Raw genomic sequence first — 27,453 nt, forward strand, 5'->3', positions numbered from 1 at the left:
GGGGTCTTTTGTGTCTCCATACAAATTTTAAGATTTTTGTTCTAGTTCTGTAAAAAATGCCATTGGTAATTTGATAGAGATTGCATTCAATCTGTAGACTGCTTTGGGTAGTATAGTCATTTTCACAATATTGATTCTTACAATCCAAGAACATGGTATATCTCTCCATCTGTTGGTGTCATCTTTAATTTCTTTCATCAGTGTCTTATAGTTTTCTGCATATAGCTCTTTCGTCTCCCTAAGTAAGTTTATTCCTAGATATTTTATTCTTTTTGTTGCAATGGTAAATGGGAGTGTTTCCTTAATTTAATGTACAGGAATGCAAGAGATTTCTGTGCATTAATTTTGTATCCTGCAACTTTACCAAATTCACTGATTAGCTCTAGTAATTTTCTGGTGGCATCTTTAGGATTCTCTATGTACAGTGTGGACATCCTTGTCTTGTTCCTGATCTTAGAGGAAATGCTTTCAGTTTTTCACCATTGAGAATGATGTTTGCTGTGGGTTTGTTGTATATGGCCTTTATTATGTTGAGGTAGGTTCCCTCTATGCCCACTTTCTGGAAAGTTTTTATCATAAACGGGTGTTGAATTTTGTCAAAAGCTTTTTCTGCCTCTATTGAGATGACTGTATGGTTTTTATTCTTCCATTTGTTAATATGGTGTATCACATTGATTGATTTGTGTGTATTGAAGAATCCTTGCATGCCTGGGATAAATCCCACTTCATCATGGTGTATGATCCTTTCAACGTGCTGTTAAATTCTGATTGCTAGTATTTTGTTGAGGATTTTTGCATCTATATTCATCATCAGTGATATTGGTCTGTAATTTTTTTTTTTGTAGGATCTTTGTCTGGTTTTGGTATGAGGGTGATGGTGGCCTCATGGAATGAGTTTGCGAGTGTTCCTTCCTCTGCAATTTTTTGGAAGAGTTTGAGAAGGTTGGGTGTTAGTTCTTCTCGAAATGTTTGATAGAATTCACCTGTGAAGCCATCTGGTCCTGGACTTTTGTTTGTTGGAAGATTTTAAATCACAGTTTCAATTTCATTATTTGTGATTGGTCTGTTCATATTTTCTGTTTCAGTCTTGGAAGGTTATACCTTTCTAAGAATTTGTCCATTTCTTCCAGGTTGTCCATTTTATTGGCATAGAGTTGCTTGTAGTAGTCGCTTAGGATGCTTTGTATTCCTGTGGTGTCTGTTGTAACTCCTCCTTTTTCATGTCTAATTCTATTGATATGAGTCCTCTCTTTTTCTTGATGAGTCTGGCTAATGGTTTATCAATTTTGTTTATCTTCTCAAAGAACCAGCTTTTAGTTTTATTGATCTTCGCTATTGTTTTCTTTGTTTCTATTTCATTTATTTCTGTTCTGATCTTTATGATTTCTTTCCTTCTACTAACTTTGGGTTTTGTTTGTTCTTCTTTCTCTAGTTCCCTTAGATTTAAGGTTAGACTGTTTATTTGAGATTTTTTGTTTGTTTGTTTCTTCAGGTAGGCTTGTATTGCTATAAACTTCCCTCTTAGAACTACTTTTGCTGCATCCCATAGGTTTTGGATCGTTGTGTTTTCATTGTCATTTGTTTCTAGGTATTTTTTTATTTCCTCTTTGATTTCTTCAGTGATCTCTTGGTATTTAGTAACGTATTGTTTAGCCTCCATGTATTTATGTTTTTTACATTTTTTTCCCTGTAACTGATTTCTAATCTCATAGCGCTGTAGTCAGAAAGATGCTTGATATGACTTGAACTTTCTTAAATTTACTGAGGCTTGATTTGTGACCCAAGATGTGACTGATCTACCCTGGAGAACGTTCCGTGCGCACTTGAGAAGAAAGTGTAATCTGCTGTTTTTGGATGGAATGTCCTATAAATATCAATTAAGTCTATCTGGCCTATTGTGTCATTTAAAGCTTCTGTTTCCTTATTTATTTTCATTTTGGATGATCTGTCCATTGGTGTCAGTGAGGTGTTAAAGTCCCCCACTATTATTGTGTTACTGTCTATTTCCTCTTTTATAGCTGTCAGCAGTTCCCTTATGTATTGAAGTGCTCCTATGCTGGGTGCATATATATTTATAATTGTTATATCTTCTTCTTGGATTGATCCCTTGATCATTATGTAGTGTCTTTCCTTGTCTCTTGTAACATTTTTTATTTTAAAGTCTACTCTATCTGATAAGAGAATTGCTACTCCAGCTTTCTTTTGATTCCCATTTGCATGGAATATCTTTTTCCATCCCCTCAGTTTCAGTCTGTATGTGTCCCTAGGTCTGAAGTGGGTCTCTTGTAGACAGCATATAGATGGGTCTTGTTTTTGTATACATTCAGCAAGCCTGTGTCTTTTGGTTGGAGCATTTAGTCCATTCACATTTAAGGTAATTATCGAATGTTACGTTCGTATTACCATTTTCTTAATTGTTATGGGTTTGTTTTTGTAGGTCCTTTTCTTCTCTTGTGTTTCCCACTTAGAGAAGTTCCTTTAGCATTTGTTGGAGAGCTGGTTTGGTGGTGCTGAATTCTCTTAGCTTTTGCTTGTCTGTAAAGCTTCTGATATCTCCGTCGAATGTGAATGAGATCCTTGCCGGGTAGAGTAATCTTGGTTGTAGGTTCTTCCCTTTCATCACTTTAAATAGGTCATGCCACTCTCTTCTGGTTTGTAGAGTTTCTGCTGAGAAATCAGCTGTTAACTTTATCGGAGTTCCCTTGTATGTTATTTGTCGTTTTCCCCTTATTGCTTTCAATAAGTTTTCTTTGTCTTTAATTTTTGTCAGTTTGATTACTATGTGTCTCGGCGTGTTCCTCCTTGGGTTTATCCTGCCTGGGACTCTCTGCACTTCCTGGACTTGGGTGGCTATTTCCTTTCCCATGTAAGGCAAGTTTTTGACTAATAATCTCTTCAAATATTTTCTCAGGTCCTTTCTCTTTCTCTTCTCCTTCTGGGACCCCTATAATGCGAATGTTGTTGCGTTTAATGTTGTCCCAGAGGTCTCATAGGCTGTCTTCATTTCTTTTCATTCTTTTTTCTTTATTCTGTTCCCTGGCAGTGAATTCCAGCATTCTGTCTTCCAGGTCACTTATCCGTTCTTCTGCCTCAGTTATTCTGCTATTGATTCCTTCTAGTGTATTTTTCATTTCAGTTATTGTATTGTTCATCTCTGTTTGTTTGTTTTTTATTTCTTCTAAGTCTTTGTTAAATATTTCTTGCATCTTCTCGATCTTTGCCTCCATTCTTTTTCTGAGGTCCTGGATCATCTTCACTCCCATTATTCTGAATTCTTTTTCTGGAAGGTTGCTTATCTCTGCTTCATTTAGCTGTTTTTCTGGGGTTTTATTTTGTTCCTTCATCTGGTACATAGCCCTCTGCCTTTTCATCTTGTCTATCTTTCTGTGAATGTGGTTTTTGTTCCACAGGCTGCAGGATTGTAGTTCTTCTTGCTCCTGCTGCCTGCCCTCTGGTGGATCCAAACACACTGTACTTTAATTCTAAATTTCAGCACAGCCCTTATTTTTTGCTAGTCTTGCACAAAGAACTCACTTGTTAGTTCTGTGATTTGCTTAAATCATTATTTACTTATGATTTACTCTAATAAATCATATGACTTAATTAAATATCAAATATTAACCATAATATAATGCTCAGCTCAAGCCCTAATTGTTCCATTCAACTGTACCTGACCAACTCTAGCCCATAATGATGTTAGTCACATTCCATTCTGACATTCCCTGTAATTTAATTTTCATACTATTATTTAACTTTATGCATTCAACATGATTACTTAACTTTATTCTTATGCACCATGTAAACAGCAAAGTGCTACGTTTGGACAATAATTTTTTTGCATGTTTTTGCATGATTTTTAAAAAATATAAATAACTTTTGAATTCTCTGTTACCTTAATAGCACAAGTGAGTTAGTTATTTGTGCCTATAATTATATGTGATAATACTTTCATGTTTTAAAATATTTAAAAATCTGCATAAAAAGTCATGTCATTTGACACATTTTCCATTATCTACTGAGATAAATCAATGTTTCACTGAGAAATGCTAGTATAATTGATTCTAATAAATGAAAATTGGTAAATGTTTGAAATAAAAATTGACTTGAAGCATCAAAAAGACAGCAATAGGAAGGTACAGATATAAAATTTAATATGACTGATCTGAAAATTTCAAATTTCTCTTAATTTGAGTGGTCTGACCAGAGTTAAGTAAAACTGCCACAAATAAGAACTTCTTGGTTAGACAGCTGGCCATAATCCCCACAGCAGGGCTCCATTTGAATTCTAGGAATAGTGAGTGATCACCATGGTGTCATCAATATCAAGACCCAAGAGTACATGCTTATATGTGGTGCTGGGCTCGGGCTCTGGCTCTGCATCAGAATGACCTCCATAATGCCATGGTCCTACCCTTCCTCTCTTCTAAAATTTGACAGGTGAGGTATGAATAGCTGAGTCATCTTCTTCTCCCCACAGGTTCTATACATGAGGTGGTATACAGAATAATGGACCCCCAAAAGTGTCTAAGTCCTACCCACAGAATCTATAAATATGTAATGATGCACGGCAGGGGGGAATTAAAATTGTTAAACAGCTGAGTTTGAGATGAGATTTTCCTGGATTGTCTGCATGGGCCAATGTAGTTGTACAGATCCCATAAGTGAAAGAGGGAGGCAGGAGAGTCAGTGTCATAGTGATGCAGTGTATGGACAACTTAGTCATTGCTGGCTTTAAGCCAAGGAACGTGGGCAGCCTCTAAAAGTTGGAAAAGGCAAGAAAAAGGATTTTCCCCTAGAGCCTCCAGAAAAAAACACAGCTGTGCTGACACACTGATTTTAGATCAGTAAGACTCATTTTGGACTTTGACTTCCAGAACTGTAAGATAATAAATCTGCATTGTTATAAGCCACCAAATGTGTGGTAATGTAGCAGTAACAGGGAGCTAATAAAAGTAATTATAATGTCTAGTTGGAAACTACTGTTCTGAATTCTTGTGTTGTAAAACGCATCTGTGGAGTCTATGGTATAATGTTTACTTGCATACATCTTTCAATGGCTGATCTGTGATCTGAGAGGCATCCACAATTCTGCTTTCTGTATAGTATTTTCTCATTGGACTTAAGCTCCAATTAGCATAGACACTAATAATTTGAGTGGCTTTCATATTGGATAGTTACTTGTCAGAATCATTTGGAAGACCGGTTTATAAAAAATTCCCCTCCCCTAATACTGTCTTTATTTTTAATGAGCACACTAAGTTGGCTTTGATCCATTTGGTTAAGACAGGTACTGAGAACCAATGAAAAAAATAAAAGATGAACTGTCTTCCAAAGGCTTCAATTTAATGCACTGCATATTACCTAAGACTACCTCTTAACCCTTAGTATGTATTAGTTTTTCTGATAAAACATGCATACAAAAAACATTTTGTATGAATTCTATACAAGCCAAAAGGGGATTATTGTAGCCAGACACTTGGGTGATGAGACTCAAGACAGACAAGTTTCCATGGGGGAAAATGAAGGAACCAAGAAAAATATGGGAGGGTTTGGGTGGGGCAGAACAAGTTTAGGACATGAAACATCTAGGCAAGAGAAGGAGTGGGTAGGTATTACATGAGTGATAATCCTGAAGCACCTCTTAACGATGTTACAGTTTTTTCCAGCACCATCTTTTTCTTAAACAAGCACAATAAAAAAGTCAGATTTTTAAAAAGGTTATACTGAGTCTCTGAATCTGAATTCTTAACCATTTTACAAGCACTCACGTAAAAGTTAACATCATAACTCCTGGGATAAATAATGCAGGTGTACCAGTGGGTGCTTATGCAACCAGGTCTACATGAGAAAAACGAAACCACCAGAGATATAAGCAAATACTGCTCAGAACAAACTCAATTCAGTCTGTACTGGTTTGACAGAAATGTATGTAGAATGGCAAAATGTTTCTTGGTGGAAATTTCACATCTGTAAATTATTTTATAGAAGGCATTCAGTATTATCATCCAAGATAAAAGGATTCTTCTCTGAAGATTCGGCAGCATTAGTAATTTCCTCTGTCAAGGACTATAACCCTCCATGGAAGCTCTACTCATGCTCTACCGTACTCTTGTTTATGGTCTCTGTTTCCAAAAGGCTGTAAGATGTGCTCAAAACTGTAACCATGGCTTACTTTTTAAATTTGCTGCCGCTTATGCCATAATGTTCCGAATATGGAAGACATTCCCTTCATGTTTATTAATAGAATGTTCAGGTTAAAAAAAGCTTTCACTAAAAAAACCATAACCTCCAAAGCTTTTTACTAGAAGCAAAAGAGAACTAGCACTACCCATAGATATGGAGTCTGCAAAGAATATGAAGAACTTTAACCTATATTAACTATTCTATTCAAACTTTTCTTGGAGATCTGAGAGAACTGAGAAATTTCATATAACTATGATATGTAATTTTTATGTTTAATCTAACACCTGCTCAGATCATTTCACTGCCACTTGATATATAATAGCACTTTTTGGTTGAGAGCTTTGAAATAACTATTGAGCCACATATCTATAAAAATATACTCTGAAAAGCATATTGGTGAATTTCAGAATACATACAATCTGGTCAAGTAGTAAAAAAGATATACATTATGATTCTCTCTACCCATTTATTGAAAGACTGGTGAATTGATAACCTTCTCCAGATGTGTAACGTTCTTTAAAAAATTAATTAAAAGGTACTGTTTTCTAAGGAAGAAACAGTTAAAAGAAGTCAGACACTAATTTCTGAGAGTTTCCTTTAAATTGTTCTATTTTTCCCCTGAGTGTTTAAAATTAGCAAGGCATTCAAACTTGTTGGGTGGTACCTCTATGCGTTTTAGCAAATGAAGCTATGTAAAACTTCAAATTCCTTTTTTCTTTCCAAAACCCTTGGGAAAATTTCTGATTCAAATCAAATATTATAGAAGGTATAAGACTAAATTGACAGTGGCTGACATGTATTTACAATCCACCTAAAATTTGCTTTTGTAACTAGGTTGTTTGATGTAATCCCCAGAAGTAAAACAAACAGGTATTTGAACATTTTCTGGCACAAAACATGTCTCTGTCACAAAGCAATATCTTTATCTCAAATTCATATTTAGAATCACTACTTTGAGTAGCACTGCCACTGCACAAGGCCTGTATGAAGCTTCACACTGTGTATTATCACCCAATGACAAACTTGACGTTTTATGAAGGGCCAGCCCCCTTTCACACTGACATCCTCTGTACCCTGAGTAAATATCTAACAATTCATTTCCTAACCTTGACTGTAGAGTCCAGCCTTTCCACCATTCTTTTTTTGTTCTTCTTTCCAAACAAGTGACAAAGAACAAGGAAGCTGATTGAAGGGGTCCATTATGTATCAACTTAAAGAAAGGCAAAGTGATTGATGAAACTAGCAGTCACCTTCACTGCTAGCTACTGCACCTGTATCCTTTTTGTCAAATGACCTGAAAATCCTGCTGACAGTTTAACATTCACTACAAGGATACACAGTATGGAACTATAGTTTTCGATATTTCTATATGCAATGAAATCTTTAGAGACATGATTTGAAAACAGAAGTTAAACCTTATAATTTTCTAAGCTTTACATCTTCCTCTTATGTAGTCACTGTTTGCTATTAACTTGCTTTGCAAAACTACTGTCATGGGGGTGGGTGGGGTGAGGAGGAGGAGTATGGTAGGCAACACGAATGCTTATTTTAAACTTTATCTTTTTGTTTTGTTGGCAGAGGGAAGATTGTTAGCAGGATTCCTTCTGCCAAATTACTGGATGAATTACAATTAATTGTACTGCTAGAAGAGGTAGGATGGTCAACATCTCAAAAAATAATTATTAATTAAAATAAAAGTAAAAATGCAGCATTCTAAAAAAAATATTTTACCTAAACAACCTAAAGTTGTTTCTCAACCTTCAACAGGTGATGGGCTTAGTGAATTCACTGGATAACCAAGTAACTAAGAATTTCTTCTGTGGATGGGTAAGTTTACCTAAATTAAAGAACTCATGTTCAGTCACAAGCTTACTGTGTTGGAAATAAAAATTTCACTAGGCAGCAGTGACACAATTGAGAGCCAGCAAAATCTCCAAAGAAGCCACTGTTCTCTGTGTGGACATAGCACCATTTCCTCTGGGCATTTATTACCTGTTAAAAACCAATCTTTTGGTGAGTGGCAGTTCAGGGTTTTTGAGAGCAAGCTGCAATATTTCTTCAGGTCTGCAGAGTCATAATTAAAGCTGAACTGAGCGGAATTGGAGAGGGAAGGTCAGTGAGGTGCCGTATGAGAGATGAGGCTGGGCTGATGGGCACCAAATGAACAAATTATGATGGGCCCCACTCAATGTGATGAGGTCAAATGCTTGTTTCTACCCACTGACAGTTCAATTTCCCTGAAATGTCTCTCGGTTCTCTATGAGCTAATTATGAATGAAAAGTTATCAACTGCCCACGCCAAAGGGGGCTTAAATACTATTTTGTGGAGTTCTTAATGTCAAAATATTGTTCAAAACAGCATACTGTCCCACTCCAAATACAATGTGTGGGTTAATCTAAATACCAGTGAAACACTTAATCAGTTTTCCTCAGGTTTTTCACAATGTATACAATAAAGCAAATTCTCCAGCACTTGTCAGCAGCTTAAACAATAAAAAAAAATTTTTTTTAATTTAAAAAAATTTAAAAAGGAGATAATTTTATCAGGTAAATCTACATTATACTTATAACTCACTTTCATGGTAATAGCAGTACAGTGCTTATAGTTTTGCATATCATAGGCTACATAATCTTCAAATAGAACTATATATATTTTTCAGGAATGATGCTACTGAATTATTAGCTTCTAGGCATCAATACTCAGATTTATAAGAAAAAAAAAAAAGGTCATGAAGAACCTAGGGGTAAGATGGGAATAAAGACACAGACCTACAGCACAGGGAGATCAGCTAGGTGGTTTGTGACCACCTAGAGGGGTGGGATAGGGAGGGTGGGAGGGAGGGAGACGCAAGAGGGAAGAGATATGGGAACATATGTATATGTATAACTGATTCACTGTGTTATAAAGCAGAAACTAACACACCATTGTAAAGCAATTATACCCCAAAAAAGATGTTTAAAAAAAAAAAGAAGAAGAAAAAAAAATATTCAGATTTACTCCAGCATACAGATTTATTATATGAAATCAGCTCAAGAGCCACTGACAAAACGTAAATTCCATTTATGGAACCAGTTTTTGAGGAACAATTTTCCACAGCCTGCATTTATGACGGACAATTATTTTCCTTTTCTTTGAATCCTTTGATGGACGATAAATATTTGATAGAAATAATAAGGATCCTACTAATTAAAAAAATGTATATTGCTTCAATTAATAATACAAAACCAGATGAAAATGATAAATTTGCTGAGACCCTACTATGTGCCAATCACTATGCAAGGGACTTTCATGTAAGGAAGTTTAACACAGTAAGTAGTCTGATAGTTTTCTAGCAATATACAACACATATAAAAGCTTTGGATCAATGTCCTGTGGTTAGAGGGTACATCACACTAAAAATAGTATCTGTATAAAATAAAATATAGCACTGAGCTTAAATTGTAAGAAGAATTATAAAATATGTAAACATAATGTACCTGAAAATAACACGTCAACTTTCTCACTGCCACTAGATGAAAAGGAATTTTGGCAGGGCTCTTTAAGAATAGATTTAAAGTATAACCATAAGAAGTACTTGCTGGAAGTGGGGCAGAGAGAGGGAAAGATCAATTATGATGCAGGTAAAGATAAATGGACATCAAAAAATGAGCCTGAAGTAGGGAAAAACTTTCGCCATTTAAAAACATCATATGTAGATATGTATACACGCATATTTTTGGTAATTTACCTATAATGAAAAAGTTTTTAGCATTAAGCAGTTTCTACATTTGATATAATATACTTAGATATACAATGTCAATTTATATGAATCCTTACAAAATATCTTTTATATATATATATATATATATTCATGTTTCGAGATCACAATTTAATTCGTTTATTAAAAGATCCTTTCTGGAAGTTGATTTTTTTCTAATTCTTATTGTAATTGCATTGTTCTAATCTTGTATTATAAAGGCAGCTGCTTGCCTATCATTTGTACTTTCCTCGTTAATCCTGACTCAGTGAATTAACCTTTAATTACAGCCGTTAAAATTGAAATGAGCCTCTTGTCTGGCTGGGGCTGCCCCCTTTCAGTGCATGACTCTGATGAAAATTTTTAGGGTCAATGAATATGTCCCATGTCATGTCTGATAGCTGCTAAAGATGTGAGGAGGTAAATGTTACCTTAGAAAGATGTGCTTTAAATTTTTAGGAGATCTGCTTTATCGATGGGAAAATAAAATTAAAATGATAATTTCAGTTTCTCAGTTTACCATGCTGTATTTTTAGCCAAATTGAGAGCATATAAGAAATATAAAGAATGGGTTATTAAGATATATTTAGTCAAACAATTTAAAACAATAACTTATTCTCCATTTTAGCCTTAAGTGTTACATGTTATAATAAAAGAAATATGTAAGGATCACAACTACTTTTTAGATATGTGCTTGATAGGAATAATCATCTCAGTGATGTAATAAACTAACAAATTAACAATACAGTCCTTTAAACTGACATCAGTGGAAATGGATTCTACAATATAATAATGAAGCTGGAAAACAGTAAAGATTAATCTCATTCATTTAATACACTTTTGATGAGCACCTATTATGTATCAAGCACTGGAAACAGAAAGGCCAATAAAAAGGCCCTGTCCTATCTTCCAGGGACCCAGAGTCTAAGTTTTATTAGATTAATATATTTCTAATATAAAAGATAAGGCACCTTTCCCCTGTGCTAACGCTGATGTTTACTAAAGTCACTTGCCGTCTCCCACTTTATTCCCCATAGACTTCTAAAGAGCTAGAACTGAGGGACCTTAGAAACAATCTATTACAGTCTTCTAATTTCACAGATGACAACCTGAACAGAACTCAAATTTTGATGTACTAGCTTAAGTTTACAAGATAACTTTGGCAGGGCACATGTTCAGTGAAGCATGAATGCCAAAATCTTCAGAAATAGTTTCCAAAATTACGTATTTTAAAAAACTTACTTTGAAAACTTTCAAGTGTACACGAAAGCACAGAGAATAATATAAAGAAAAACTAGGTGCTCATCACTAAGTTTCAAAAAGTTATCAACATTTGTCCAATCCTGTTCAATCTAATCTTTTGTTCTACTTTTGAATTACTTAAAGGAAACTCAAGATATGATCTAATTTCATCAGTAAATAGTTTGGTTTGTGTATCTAACAGATAAAGACGTGTCAAGAAAACTTACAATACTATTACCATACCTAAAAGAAAAAAAATTCCCCCAATTTAATGTAAAATACAGTATTCACGTTTCCTTGACTGTCAAATATATGTCTTTTCAGAGTTGGTTTGCTTCAATCAGGATTCAAACAAGATACACACATTACATTTGGTTGGTATCTCTCTTCACCTAAATTATGCATGTTAAAGAAGAACTTACTGAAAATTTGTTTGTTTTTTTTTTTTTTTAAGCAGAAGTGTATAGTAGATCTGCAGTAATAATTTAGCATTTGGGGGAGATATTTATATATTCAGTAATGTGGAACAGCTGCAAATGTAGAGAAATAACCCTTTATTGATAGGCCTATAAAAGCTGTCTGTAATTACATTCCTGAATGATTTGAATAACAGTGTGTCTGATATATTTTAAGATAAGTGGCTTTTACTTTTCTTTGATATTAGGGTCATATACTGTCCTTACCTATATTTTTACTCCATGTTCTCCTCTCTCTGGTAATAAATTAATTTCTTAGTGTTAGTTTGGCAAGTGACCTAAAGCTAAATTCATTTTCTTTTCCTTTGCAGAGAAACAAAGTTTTTCTAAGTATTACAATAATATTTTTCATGTTTAGGCCAGGTTCCTCATGTTAAAATGTTAAATACTAATAAATAATACTTAATAGAATGGAAAATCAATTTTCCATACCATGCCTTGTCCTATGTTCAGAAAATTTTTGGCAAGCTTTTTAAAGAAGAACAGAGGTAACAGAAGTTAACTTGACTGATGTATGAATAAATAATAATTAATACATGATTGGCCAAGGCACATTTTAATCTAAGATATCTTAAAGCTTAAAAACAGTATTTTTCACTGCAAATATCACAATTCAACACAAGCAACAAAATTTGCAACATGGCAGTTGATAGTAACACAACGTTCAATCAACTTCGAATGTGGAAAATAAAATTGCCAGAAAAGATTAAATCCTCTTTAAACAAATGGTATTTTAAAACCTCTTATTTCCTACTGTAGTAATATAATTATAATAAATGAAAGCTAAAAACCATAATCTTAGGAAAGAATTCTCAAGTGAACTGCCTCAGCTCTGAAGAGGGAACCCACAACAAGGAACAGGAACTATTCACCATAAAATAGAAGAAAGAGAAAAAGAAAGGCCCAGGCCTTCTTTACCAACACCTCTTTAATCCTTCCATTTCTTACAAATTTATACACATATTTTTTTTTGATGGTGACCTTTTTTTTTTGCCATAATAATTACTAGTTAATTAATAACTATAATTATCATCTGATACAGTGGATTTTTCATTGTAGAGAATTCATTTCTTAGACTGGCATATATTTGCTTAAGCCAAATAAAAAATATTTTTACAATAAAAAGCCTGCAATTAAAAATGAATAACAATGTCTTTTTAAAAAGTAGCCCCTTTTAATAATCTAGGAAAAGGAGAGATGATAATGGTCTGTTACTAACTATGAGACCTCTAAAGTCGCACAGAAATAAAAAGATGAAGCAGTAGTATGGCATACCTTAAAGATTAATTTAAAAATTAAAGCAACTCATACCCAGAAGAGAACTGAATAAAAGAATAAGATGGGACATGGCTGGGCGACGGAAGCACAAAATACTGTCAAACTTTAATTAAAAAATGTTTTCAATTTAAGCAGACCCAGGCCAGTGACTTTTCATTATTTTTTAACACAGTTCCATGACTACTGACATTTTCATCAGAACAAATAAAGGATTTTTCCCAAATTTAAAATGACAAAATTATTTTTAATTTTAACTTATAATTTCTTCCTCCTCTAAAGTCAAGGAAATTTGATCTTATAGCTGGACTTGTCTCTTAGCCTGAGGCTTAAATACATCTTAAGTTTTTAAATTGTAAAAAAATATATATTTTAAAAAATATAGTTCTTCTACCATATTGGAAAACAATCTTTATCACAGACATATTATCATTTGTTTCGGGAATGAGACTACATATTCATGAAATGTCTGGTACCTGACTTAGTAAAACACTTGTATTCAACAAAAACTCTCTCAAAGCAATCTGTCCTTGTAGACAAACTAGAAGAAAGCTGGCACTCTGGCAGTAGAAGACAAGCAGACTGGAAAACAAAACTAAAATGCCCTAGCCTAGATCAATTTTAAAAAAGAGAAAGACCTACCTAAAAGTCCACTTCGGAGAAATGGAAATCAAATTTGATTACAACTGTCCATCACTATGATGTGCAATCATCCTAATAATTCCAAATGCTGGTAAGTTTCAAACTGAGAAAATCAGGTTCTGCACCATGAATTATGGTTTGTTTTTTCTTCATATTGTTGTAAAACTGACAAAGTAACCTCTGTGCCAAAAGCAGGTCTGACAGGTACTCTTGATTTTCCAATTAATTTCCTATAATACAAACTGGGTCAAGATCTCATTCCTAATCATGGATAGTTGTAACTTCAGCAGTTGCCAATTTTTATCAATAGCAAAAGTTATAAGCCTACTTTCCGGCTATTTTTCTATATTCCTTAGAGAAGAAGCTTCATAGAACTAATCAGATGGTGAAATTGGCTTGTGTATTAAAAAATGCCTCTACCTTGCCTCACTCTGCGTGCCTAAGGGCATTACATATGGGTTTCCTTCTTCTTACCTTCAGCCTGTAAATCCTTGAAGGGGTTGGGGGGCCTTACTTAGTTAAGTGGCTTTTTGGTCTTACTGACAGTGTCATCTTTTCGCTGGTCACAGGAAAATTCTATGCTGGCTACCCATAATAACATGCACAGACCTCAGTTTAACGCTGCTGTTGCTACTGTCTTTACTGTGACATTATGAGGCTTTATTTCTTCATTAAGCGATGAAGTGATGCTCCACAGCACCAATTCAAGGAAAGCAGAAGGTGAACAGCATGTACTCAAAATTATCCTTTTACTTCTTGTTAGAGGAAAAGTAGTTCAGATACCTAAATTCTAAACTGTGTTCAATGTCAAAAGTTAACTCCTGCTAGATCTTAAGCTACTATTGTATAGAGGGACTGTGGAGTTTAGCCAATATAAAATAATAGTGTTTATGTACTGGAGTCAGAAAAATAATGACAACTTGTATCTATAGAAATACCCAAAGGGCAAAACTATGTTACAGAATGAAAGCACTTAGTATACTGTAGTTACACACTTTTGAGTCAATTTTTCTTTTTTCTTTTGTTCTTACTCAACTGGAAACTCCCTGAGGGCAGGAACCTAGCCCATCTTGTACACAACTATATCTTTGGCACCTCCTCATATTCTGGCCTGAAAAAACACTTGCTGAATGAATAAAACACTTAATTGGCATATGTGTAGTAAGGAATCTGGTCTCACTTAAAGAGAGATCTGGACTTTGTTCTAGCTCTTGAGAAGTAACCTCTAAAGCCTTGGAATCTCCTGAGTAATGGGAGTGCCTTTATTATTCATGGTGGGCCCCTAGGGGACCATACTTGATAGTTTATGCCAACAGTGATTCCTAGGGGGCCCCTAGATAGCTTTGCTAAGCAGATAACTCAAGATGGAAGCTGGCCACACCAGAAAGACCCACCGTATGATTAGAGCGTTGGGGCTCTGGGCCCCTGATATCAGCCTGACCTGGAGGGGAGGGTGGGAGCGTGAGTTCAACCATGAGGCAACAATTCAGTCAACAGTGCCTATTTAGTAAAGCCTCAATAAAAACTCTAAGCTTGGTGAGCTTCCCTGGTTGGCAGTACTCCTGTATATACAACCAACTTTGATTGACGCGAGGAGGGTAACCCTGAAGCTTTGAGTTTGAAACCCAACCAGAATCTCCTCCATCCGTCTCTTCCTTTGGTTGATTCTAATTTGTGCCCTACTGTGATAATAAAACTGTAATCCTACGTATAGTGCTTTCCTGAGTTCTGTGATTGATCTAGTGAATTATCATACTTGAGGGTGGTTTTAGGAAACCCTTAAACTTGCAGTTGGCCTCAGTAGTCTTGGACAGATTTATCAGTCTGGAGGACTCTGCCCTAATATCAAGTTTGGCTATCTCCAAGTAGCATAGTGTATTAAATTGGGGTTTCCTTTTTGCAACTCTGGTGTCTCTTTCATGGACTGTTCTTGGAATTACTTACTACTCCTCAATATATTACCACTGTACTATAAAGACTGCTTTTCTTAATGAACCTTCCTGCAGCCTCCTAAGTTAAATTCCACTTAGGGACTGTGATCCGAGGATCAAATTGTTTATATTATGGCAGCTAAGTCAGTGCTTCCTCACTAATGTACCACAGACGGGTTAGAGGTATGCTGTGCTACTGCCTCTGCCATTAACCTCAGAAAAGTCAGGTGGCACCTGTGGTGACTGGAGCTCCTGGGGTGGGTGCCTTCCATCTCCTGCAGCATCTCTGTTTACCCCAGCGCACACTACAAGTATTACCACTTTTCTATATGTACCAAGACATGAAAAAGAAATCATTACTATAATTTTCTCATGACAGTATGTCACCAACATACTTCTCCAGCATCAGACTTGGTTATTCCAACCTATATGTGCTATACTTTAGTCACATTAAACTGTTTCTCCAATACTCCAACATTTCTAATAACAGAGGTGAACAATTTATTCTTATTTCACATTTACTCTAATATGCAAATTTTCTCCCTCCCCTTCTTTTCTCATCCTTTCCAGAAGCCTAATATTCTGAGGATTGCTATTTCTGAGTTCCTGGGGTTTGATATGTAACAATCTAGAACCTCAGCCTAACAATAATCTAGTAAAAAAAAATTCACTAGTAATTCACTAAATATTCAGTTTGTTCACTGAAACACTATAGCAAGAACTAAAATGTTTATTTTTGGCCATCTCTAGGCCAATTGCCAATTAGTCTCATGGAAGACTGAAATAAATACTGTGTTTATACGTCACCTGTATCATACAGTGTGAAAAACTAAGGCCTTTCCTTACAATGATTATAATATTTACTAGAAATTATGCTTTAAAAATCCTGTGTCCTGAATATACAATTCAAAGGGTAAAAACGAATAGTGAAATTTTTCATTTGAAAAATATTTAGTTTTTCACACTAAAGGAAGTGTTTTTTGGATTTCACTGTAAATATTTTGGTAATTTCAAAAAATAAAACCTATCCATATTGTACCAAACACATAAAGAAAATAAACTTAATAACTCACTGAAATAAATAAAAATCATCTATGAAACGAAAGTCATAACATAAGCTAAAAAATGTTTCATCTATTTATTTTCACGAACGTTCAAATCATCCTGGCATAACTAATTTCACTGCTTCAAAATTCCATAGATTCACAGAACATTAGAGTTAAAAGGAAACATGGTGATCTACCTTGCCATCATTTTAGAGTTGAGAAAACCAAATGACTTGCTCAATATAATTAGTAGTATTGATTCAGAAAGACAGACATTAAACATTAGATGTCAATAAAAAGGAATCACACTCATTCATATACATGCTTAACCTGTCTATTAAAAAATGGCTGCTTTTTGGATAATATATATATTACACCTTGACTAGAGAAACTCTGGAAAATATTGAAAAATATAAAGAAGAATATAAATTATCCATAATCTCATCACTCAGAAAACCTCTGTTAACAGTATAACACATTTCCTTCTATCCTTTCATTTTCCTTACATTTTAAAAACAGTGTGAGTATACAATTTTATAAAATTGAGATAAAATAAATAATATTTTGGATTCTGTTTCGCCACTTAATTTTATACCACATTTTCCACCTCATTCAAAGATTTAATAAAAACATCTTAAAGATTACACAACATTCTTTAATTTGACTCTGCCATACTTGATGTAACCATCATTCTCCTATCACTAGACAGTGTGGTTATAAACAACCATGCACATAAATCTTTGTATTTCTAATTATTTCCTTAGAAGAAAAATCTAGACGTGAGATTACTGGGTCAAACAGTATGTATATTTTGATGACTCTATATATAGATGGACAAATTGCCATCTAGAATGACGTCCTAATTTAGACCGTCATCAGTGGAGCAGTGTATATAATGCCTGCTTCATTGCATCCCTCACCAACAATGGACAACGGTTTTTTATAATTTTTGCCAATGTCACAGGCAAACTGGTTCTTTAAACCTGCATTTGTTCATTACCACTACTGAATATTTTCATGTACCTGTTATATATATTTCCTCTTTTACAAGTGTTGTATCTTTTATCCACTGAAAAAAATGTCTTACTGAAGTATAATATACATACAGAAAAATAAATATATCTTAAGGGCGAAGCTCAAAGATTTTTTTCATAAACTGAATATACCCATGTACCAGCACCTAGATCAAAATCAGAACATTATCAGCACCCCAGAAGCTCCTCTGTACTCCTTTTCAATCATTAACTCTCCTGAAGGTCATCACTATTCTGACATCTAATACCATAATTTAATTTTGCCTGTTTTGTATTTCTGCTTATTTTTACAGTAATAACTTTACTTTAATGTTAATTAGTATTTATTTTAAAACACTTAAACATTATAGAAAAGTACAAAAAAGAAAGCAACAAATCATCCAAAAATCCTATCACCAAAAATACTGTTAACCATGGTTAACATCTCTGTAAGTATGGAGGAATAGACAGAGGCACAGAGAAACAAATTATCCTGTAGAATGGGATTATAATCTTACTTTAATTGAATTGAAGAAAAGCTAAAATAAATCTAAAAAAAACCCTACAAAACTTCAGATAAATGTTCTCTGAGAATATACAAACTATTAAGAGATTTGAGACTCATTAAAAAACAAAAACAAAAGCTGTTTCAATCTTGCATATTACTGATTAATTTCCTACTATGAAAAATGAAATGATTAACATGCATCCTTTCCTCTCCTCAGCTATACTAGCAGTTTCGGTTTCTTATACTATTTTATCATTTACCCTTAAGTCTGTGACCATAATTCCCATTGATATTGACTCTCTTATTTTGACTCATCCTTTAACTGGTAAAGCAGTATCCCCAACTCCCTTTTTTTCTTTAAAGAAGGACTGACAGTTATTTTCCTGTTTGAGAATATCTATGTGTACCCTTTACAGAGAAAAATAACACAATTTTCTTGAGTCATACTTTCTTTCCTTTTCAAAGCTGTAATAATAATGTAATAAAAAATAATATCAGGAAATACTTAGTGTTTAACATGTATCAGGTACTGTTATGAGCATTTCATATATGTTGACTCATTTAACGCTAACAACAATTCTGTGAGATAGGTAGCATTATTATTTTTATTTTACAGATGAAAAAATCCGAGGCACCAAGAAGTAAAATGACCCACCCAAGGTCTCTCATTTTGTAAAGTGGCAGAGCTCTGATTTGAAAGCAGCCTGTCTGGCTCAAGAGCCTGTGCTTTTAACTGCTATATTAAACTGCTTTGAATATTTGCAGTTGGCACATAACTGGGGGAAGGGACAGTAAAGGATGCTACCAGCTTTAATGGGTGAAAGCCAGGGATGCTAGATGCTCTGCAATGAACAGGGCAGATTCATCCAATAAAAATTATACCACGTTCCTCACAACTTTCAAATGTCTGGTTGGACATTCATGAGGTAAAAACCTGTTCACCTGGTCCCAGAACACTTTTCATACCAGTACAAAGTAGTTTTTTTTTTTGGGGCGGGTGGGTGGGTCATTGCAAGGTTTTAATGTACTTGATTTTCCAGGAATAACTACCAGAAAAACTGTTTGATGTTTTGGAAAATTATGTTATACCACGACCCATGGTATTTGAGTTGCTAATACAATAATACACCTCTATCAATTTGCATTTATAGCCGCCAGCGTCATTTAACTACTTCACTACATTTATAATGCAGTCATGGTCAAGCATTTATATATCAATGTACTATTTATTATAAATTACTTTTATTTCTTCTTTCTATTGAATTAGGGCAACATGTTGATTTTTAAATTGTGGATGTACTCATCTTTGGATCCTAAATTTCATTTTAGGATCCAAAAGACCCCTATATTTGTTGAGGTCCCATACCATTATTGGGGGTTTTAATTTTTGAGGACTTTTCTTTATTTCCTCTGATGTCTTTAGTCCACTTCTTTCTAAATTTGTACACATAATGGGAAAACTTACAATTTGGCTGATTTGTCTTTTTAAAGTACCATTTTGAGAGCTGGAGGTGAGATCAGTAGTCATGACATTCTGCACCAGAATATTCGATTTATCTCTACAGGTTCTACTTTTCAAAGTTCCACTTTTTTCTTTGTTTAAAGTTCTGTTTCCTTATTTGACTGTTGCTGGTGAATTTCTGGTTGCCATTCTTATTACTACTACTTGTTTGATCATTTTGTTAGCTTTTCGGGATGAATGTTGTGATTCTCTTCACTTGGCAGTTCTTTTTAAATAAATTTATTTATTTACTTATTTACTTTTGGCTGCACTGGGTCTTTGTTGCTGCATGCAGGCTTTCTCTAGTTGTGGCGAGCAGGGGCTACTCTTCGTTGCGGTGCGCGGGCTTCTCATTGCGGTGGCTTGTCTTGTTGCAGAGCATGCGCTCTAGGCGCACAGGCTTCAGTAGTTGTGGCACGTGGGCTCAGTAGTTGTGGCGCGTGGGCTCTACAGCGCAGGCTCAGTAGTTGTGGTACATGGGCTTAGTTGCTCTGCGGCATGTGGGATCTTCCCGAACCAGGGCTCGAACCCATGTCGCCTGCATTGGCAGGCAGATTCTTAACCACTGTGCCACCAGGGAAGTCTCTGGCAGTTCTTTTTATTGCATACTCTTTGGATAGAGTGCTTTTCTTTTCCTTTGAAGAGACCATCCCAATAAATGTTTTCTTTAGGATAAAAAGGTGAATCCTTCAATTACTCTGTGATGAATGAAAATTTACTACAAGCTTTTCTAATCTCAACTGTATTCTTCTTATAGCTAATAAACTATAAGAGTCTACTCAGGGTCCATCATCACATATCATATCACTTCCAAAAATATTAGCTAATATTTATTGAGTGATGACAACGTGCCAGTCACTGTTGTAAGAGCTTCACATTTAGTATCTCATTAATCTCGCAAGAATCCCGTGAGGTAGATATCATATTCATAGGAAACTGAGGTGCAGAAAAGTTACTTACCAATTTGCCCGAGGTCACAAAGCTAGTAAGTGGCAACGCAGGGATCTGCATCCTGGTCATCTGATATCAAACCCAAGTTTGGGACCTTATTGTGTCCCAAGTTTTTAGGGGCCTCCTTTCCCCTCAAAGATTAACTATGCTTCACTTTAGATTTTTTGATTAACACTTTCTCTTTACAGCCTACTACAAATGCTCAATAAATATTTATTACTTAAATAAATGAAAGACTTAACTGCTTTCCCCCCATCTCTTCCAATGTGTCTTTTCCTTTTAGCAACAAGAAGGACAAACTAAAATCCCAAATACTGTTCATACTCATTTCTGAGCAGGCAAGAGATAATCATGTTCTACAATTGAAAAACATTATAAGCTTAAGAGTTTTTGCCTATACTTTCTAACTGAGCTGACTAAAGCTGAAGAGAAATGCACGTAGCTCTTTTGAGTATTTCATTGCACAGCCCTGATATCACATTTGCTTTGAAGGGGGAATTTTTTGTAACACTGTGCAAGAATTAGGTACTTTTCTTTCTTACCTCTGGCAGAAGCAGCTCTGTGCTCCCGGGCAGCTCAGATCACCAATCATGTACCCTGCAATGCCCTACCAGCCCTGGGAACCACTGATACACCAGATCTATTCAAGCTACCTGTGTGCCCATCAGAACTTACTGTTCTATCTCTTAGTTTGTCAGATTTCCGACATCAAATTAATAGGAGGTCAAGCATATCGACAGATTATGCATCTTAGGCAACATGCTTGATTTAGAGTGAAAGGTTAGTGGATATATCATGCTAATACAAAAAAGATTATTACAGTTTCAGATACGATGACAGGCTGATGGTTTTGGCATTATTTTGAGATAGGCAAGCCTCTTGCCTCATTCCAAGTCATACCTCGTAAATAACATTAAAGAATTTTTTTAGAGACACCAAGGCATGTAAATAAATGTATGAAGATAATGTAAAGAGAAATACAATATTGAATTTTTAAATGAAAACAGTCAGGTATTTTTAGTAGCCTATGATAAAAGAAGTGTTGTAGGAATAGAATGATTATGGGAATGAAAGTCTGTTAATGTAGACAACAATTTTTATGGCAGAATCTATATATATAAACTAATTCAATGTGGAAAAGAACCCTTGTATGTTAGAGATATATAACAGTACCAGAGAAAAGTGTACATATGATAAGTAAATGTGGAAAACAAGGAGAAGTAAATTGAGATGATAATGGTTTGGATAGAGCAAATTAAAGGGTATATATATAACTGATTCACTTTGCTGTACACCTGAAACTAACACAACATTTAAATGAACTATACTCTAATAAAATTTTTTTAAAAAGATTTAAAAAATGTTCACAAAATTAAAAGGCCAGATTTGAAACAGACTTGTTAGAGGAAGAACTGTTTGAGACTAAGAATCTACTTCAATTATTGCATTTTAATAAAAAAGATGCAATGGCATCACTTGAAAACTGAGCTAATGTATTTTGAAAATTACTTACACTGATGACTGATGAAGAAGCTGACAAGTTTAAACCTTCAAGATCAGCTATCAAGCTTGGAGAAAGAGCTGGGGTGGGAAGTGCAACTGGAGTGGACACTGGGTTAACTATAAGAAAAGGCTCAAATTAGCAAATGTGCATGAAAATTTAATTCATATTACTAAAAGCAACATTTTTATTTTGCTAGTAAATCTAATTAAATTACTTTGATTAATAAATCTATGACAATTCTATTTAACATCTTGATTTAGTCAAGTTATTATCAAGTCATGGCAGTTAGTCTTAGCTTTCAAAACATAATGGCAAATCCTATAACAAAATAAGAATATAAATATCTTGAGTAATAGTTTTTGAAAATTTTTATCATCTAACATTATCACTAACATTAATCACCCAGTAACTTCACTAAAAGAGGAAGGTAAAGAAACATTTTTTCAGACTAATGTAAAAATAACTATAGCTTTCAAGAGAGTTCTCCAGTTGAGTTATAAGTCTTAAAAGGGTACTTATTAAATCCTTTCTCTATTTATTTTATTCTCCACTGTAATAAGTATAAGGGGCCCAGACTACCTAATTCCCTTCTAATTATACTTTGTCAGCAAAAGCTATGTGCTAGATAGAAATGTTTGATTCTAAAAAAAATTTGAAAGTCTTTTGTAAATGCAAATCTGATCACGTTACTCCCTTGCTTAAGACTCTTCAAAGGCTCACAATTGCCTACAAGATAAAAGTCCAACTCCTTAATTAAATGTGCAAGGTCCTCTATGATCTAGCTCAGCACTGTCCAATAGAACTTTGTGTGATGATGGAAATGTTCTGTGGCTGTATGTCCAACATGATGGCCACTAGCGCACATACCGAATGTGCTCTTGAAATGTGGTTAGTATGACCAAAGAACTGCATTTAAAATTTTAATTAATTTAAATAGCTACATGTGGCCAGTGGCCACCATACTGGGCAGGTCTAGCCAATTTCATCAGCCAATTTCATCTCCAATTTCATCAGCCACTCCTATGTTCTAGTTCTACCAAATAAGAGTTCCCAAGATCTTGTTTCATGTCTTTGAACCTTGTATATCATATTCCCTCTGCCTAGAAGGTACGTCTTTGCCTTGCTCACCTTGCAACCTCTACCCAGTAAGATACCACTTAGAGGGAAAGCACAGCCTGACTCACTTAAACACAGCTTATATGTGCCTCATTTGTTCCACAGATATACTTGGACACACTTCTACAATCATACTTCTCTTGTAATACAAATTTGTGTCTTTACATATTTTCATTTCTACTGGTCTGTGTGAGCAGACTTTGACACATTAATTTCTCTTTTATTTATTTTTATTTATTTATTTTTTTTTTTTGCGGTACGCAGGCCTCTCACTGTTGTGGCCTCTCCTGTTGCGGAGCACAGGCTCCAGACGCGCACGCTCAGCGGCCATGGTTCACAGGCCCAGCCGCTCTGCGGCATGTGGGATCTTCCCGGACCAGGACACGAACCCGTGTCCCCTGCATCGGCAGGCGGACTCTCAACCACTGTGCCACCAGGGAAGCCCCGACACATTAATTTTTAGTGCTTAGTAACTGCTCGACTGTTTGTTGAATGAAATAAAATTCAAATGTAGAAAAAGTTTTAGCTTCCAACAAGTTCTCAGGTTAAAACGATACTATTAAGGAAGTAACATTTACTTCACATGACATCACTTTTCAAAACATCTTTTTCTCACTTTAGTCTCACAATATCTTGTAAGCTAGGCAGAACAAATGTTAATTCATAAAGTTAGCAATAAATATTTCTTGAACAAGAGAGCAAGGGAGAGACAAAGAAGTTCAAGATACAGTCCTTGTCTTCAAGTGACTTAAAACCTAATTGAGAAAAAAGGATACTCATACTTGAAGAAAAAAAAAATACAGTCCATAAGTGATACTGCCAAAAGAAGAAAAATTTCAAAGGAAATCTTAAATAAAATCTCAACATACACAATAAAAAAAGCAGAGTGGAGACTGGGTGGAGGAGGGAGTGGAGCCATTGGATGTTCCCTTGCACTCCTAAAGGAGTGTGCCCTTAGTGTGAAGCACTGCTACAAATGCCCAGGTCTCCTTAGACATATGTTGAAAACCCCTAACAATTAGCAAGTGCCATAGGGAATTGGAAAAAAAAAAAGAATCTATGGGGATAGGGTGATAAGAGAAGGCCTGGTGAGTAGGAGGGAATGAAGCCCAGTTTTTAAGTAAGGGTAGCATTCAAATAAGAGGAAAGGAAGAAGCTGGTTACTTACTGAAGCTGGTTAGTTACTGAATGAGATCATGTAAACAAAGGCTGAGAGGTGGGAAATTGTAAAGCTAAGGGGGTTGGATTTGTCCTATACACCAAGGAGAACTGTTAAAAATCTACCAAGAAGAGGAATGATATGACATATGGTACTGCAGGATGATTAGTCAGAGGCCAGTGTAAGAGACAGGCTGAAGAAATGGAAAGAGCACTCGGGCTGGCAGTGAGGAGGAATTTACAATAGTTTAGGCATGATGTGACAAGGACCGAAGTAAGATAATGGCAGTGAGCAGGCAGAAAGGGCATTTATATAAAGACATTGTAAACTGAGGCACAGGGAGATTAAGACTTGCAAGATCATAAAACAAGTGAATGGTAGAACCACTATAGGACTAGAGATTGGTTCTTCTAACTGAATCAAAATGTGTTGCCTTTCCATGCAACATGTAACTTTTCTGGTGGGTTCTAAGTGCATGTTTGTTCATTTGCCTATCCATCCATCCAAAATATTAGATGATCATATAAGGAATAAAAATTGAGTAAGAAATAGCCTCTGATTTCAACTCTAGCTTGGCTAAAGACATAGAGAAGAAAAAGACAAGAGAAGAAAAATTCACACCAAAGGTAAGCTTGACTCTTAAAAAAAAAAAAAAGACCAGCTTTTAGTATCATTTCAGAAGGCAGAGGCTCTGGCATTAAACAAATGATTACACATCTGTTAACAGGTCTGGCAAGATGAAAGCTGGCATTGAAGGTTTATCCTAAATTGGATTCTGCAGCCAGTTGACTGTGGCAACATAACGTGTAAGAAACAAAATGACTCTATGTACTTTTTTTTTTTTAATAACATGGCATACAAATTAAAATTAGATAACATTTCCACCTATCAAATTGGCAAAGGCAATTTTTAAATACAAAATCCAGACTGGTAAGGGTAAAAGGAATCTAGCACTCTCATATTACTACTGTGTAAGTTGGTACCAACTTTGTGAAAGGCAATTTTAGACAGTAGAATTCTTCAAAGCCTTTTCCCTGGCAATTCTACTCCTGGGAATTTATCTTAAGGATAGAGTCATTGGAGATAATGCAATAATACACTTATGAAGATGTGTGTTGTTCACTGATTATGACAGTAAAAATGGAAACAATAGTAGTTAATTAAACAATAGTTTAATTTCCAACAACAGTAAACTTGTTAAATAGAATTTATTACAACAACATAAAGGATAACCATGCAGTCATTAAAAATGAAGTTGTTAAAGAATATTTATGGCAAGGAAAGGAATGTGCACGATAAAAAGAGAAAGAAGCAAATAATGAAACAGTACCTCAGTACAATCCAATCTGGAGGGAAAGGGATTTGCCCATGAAAAGAATCTGAGCTGATTTGTCAGAATGGTAACCCATTTTCTTTTCTCTTTAAAACTTTCTACAAAACACTTTCTTTACTAAAGTATATTTAATAAAGTAATTATACAATTGTTCTTCTGATCAAAGTTATGCTTTAAAATCTCAGTAAAACTTTTAATATATAATGGTTTTATATATATAACCATTTTAATACATAATGGTTATATATATTGTGTATATATATATAAAACCATTATAATGGTTATATATATATAATATATATAACCATTATAATATATAATGGTTTAATATGAAGTTATTTAACTTTTTAAATGTAATTTGCTGCTGTGGTGTCATCATCATCTCCATCACAGCTAACTCTTATATCAATATAATGTTCATCATGTGCCAAGCACAGTTTTAAGTACTTTTACATTTATCAACTCATTTAATCCTCTTAATATTCCTAATAAGCACTATTATTATCCCAATTTTATAGATAAAGCAACTAAAGCACAGAGAGATTAAGTAGCTTGCCCAAGGTCACACAGCTAGTAAATAACAGAAACGGGATTCAAACTCAATCTAGCCCCACTGTCCTCTTAGCCACTCCACTCTACTGCATCTACTAGTTTATTCAACAGTATGACATCACAGATCATAAGACTTATTTGTGGCATGATTATTGTTGGCTGATAAAATTTTAAAAAGACTTCAGTTAGTTGTACTAGTAGTGTAATTACATAGGTTTGTATTTCCTATAAAAGGATGCCAGAATATGATGGCTGCTTTATCCAACTGAGACCAACCACATGGTATGAGGTACTAAAAGATATTTTAATTTTCAGAAATATAAACTATGTCTGGAAAAAATAAAGTGTATTTCTGTCACTAAGCCTACCTACTGTTAGGCCGTATATTCTCCTACTATAAATATTTTCTAATGTATTATCAACTGACCCCATGAAACAGAGTCATAAAATTTCAAAATCTAAAGGAACTGTAGAAACTTTTCAGCCATTCTTTTTTCATTTTACAAATGAATAAAATGAGGCAAATTAACTCACTTAACTGATTAAAGGCCAGGCCAGGACTAATGCCTGTGCTTCTGATAACACCCCCTCAACAGATGCAGCAAGGAAATATCAAATTACTTATTTAAAATCACAGAACTGCTTTATAGCAGAGCTAATTTATTGCCAGGGTTGCTAACTATACTGCCTCCTTAGAGAGAGATGATGATTATTTCAGGTAGTAGCAAGCTCTTTCCCTCCTCCATGTCTTTTTTCTCCTCTCTTCTCTTACCTCCAACTGCTTGACTAATTCTTACTTATACTCAGCTCCACCATTACATCCTGCTACAGCTAGGTGGGTTAGGTACCCCAATACCTAACAGCATTCTGTGCATATCTCTTTCTCATTTCATTTATAATGTGGTAATCTAAGCCTGACTTATCTGTTTCTCCCACGACACCTGGAGAGTTCCGTGGGGAGAGACAATGTTACGTCCATTTAGAATCTCTAGTATATAGCAGATTACCTAGATCATAGCAAGTGTTCAATAAACGTTTTCTGAATGAAGACATAGATAAATTGAGGACTTGCAGTTCTCCTGGTATGCAGTGTGTACTGAACAAAACATCTCTGTGGATTACGATTAGATAAAATGTAAGAAGTACGTCTGCCCCTCCTTCAAAATTAATCTAATTCTCACAGCACAGAACTCAAGCCGCTGGAGAGTAACTTTTTAGTTTTGATCAACAAACTGCTTGCCATGGACAATGGAGAACTATTGTAGGCTAGTAAGTAGCACATAA

At 34.9% G+C, this 27,453-nt stretch overlaps 1 protein-coding gene across 1 annotated transcript in view; it reads right to left on the minus strand.

The window, feature by feature from the left end:
- AP3B1 (adaptor related protein complex 3 subunit beta 1) overlaps positions 1–27,453 on the minus strand; it is a 277,730-nt gene that overhangs the window by 56,277 nt on the left and 194,000 nt on the right. Inside the window, exon 22 of the mRNA XM_007129837.4 lies at positions 22,019–22,125. Within this exon, the coding sequence (XP_007129899.2) occupies positions 22,019–22,125 (107 nt within the window). The remainder of the gene's footprint in view (positions 1–22,018; positions 22,126–27,453) is intronic.

This window comes from Physeter macrocephalus, chromosome 8 (genome assembly GCF_002837175.3).
Source record: "Physeter macrocephalus isolate SW-GA chromosome 8, ASM283717v5, whole genome shotgun sequence".
Classification (NCBI taxonomy): domain Eukaryota; kingdom Metazoa; phylum Chordata; class Mammalia; order Artiodactyla; family Physeteridae; genus Physeter; species Physeter macrocephalus.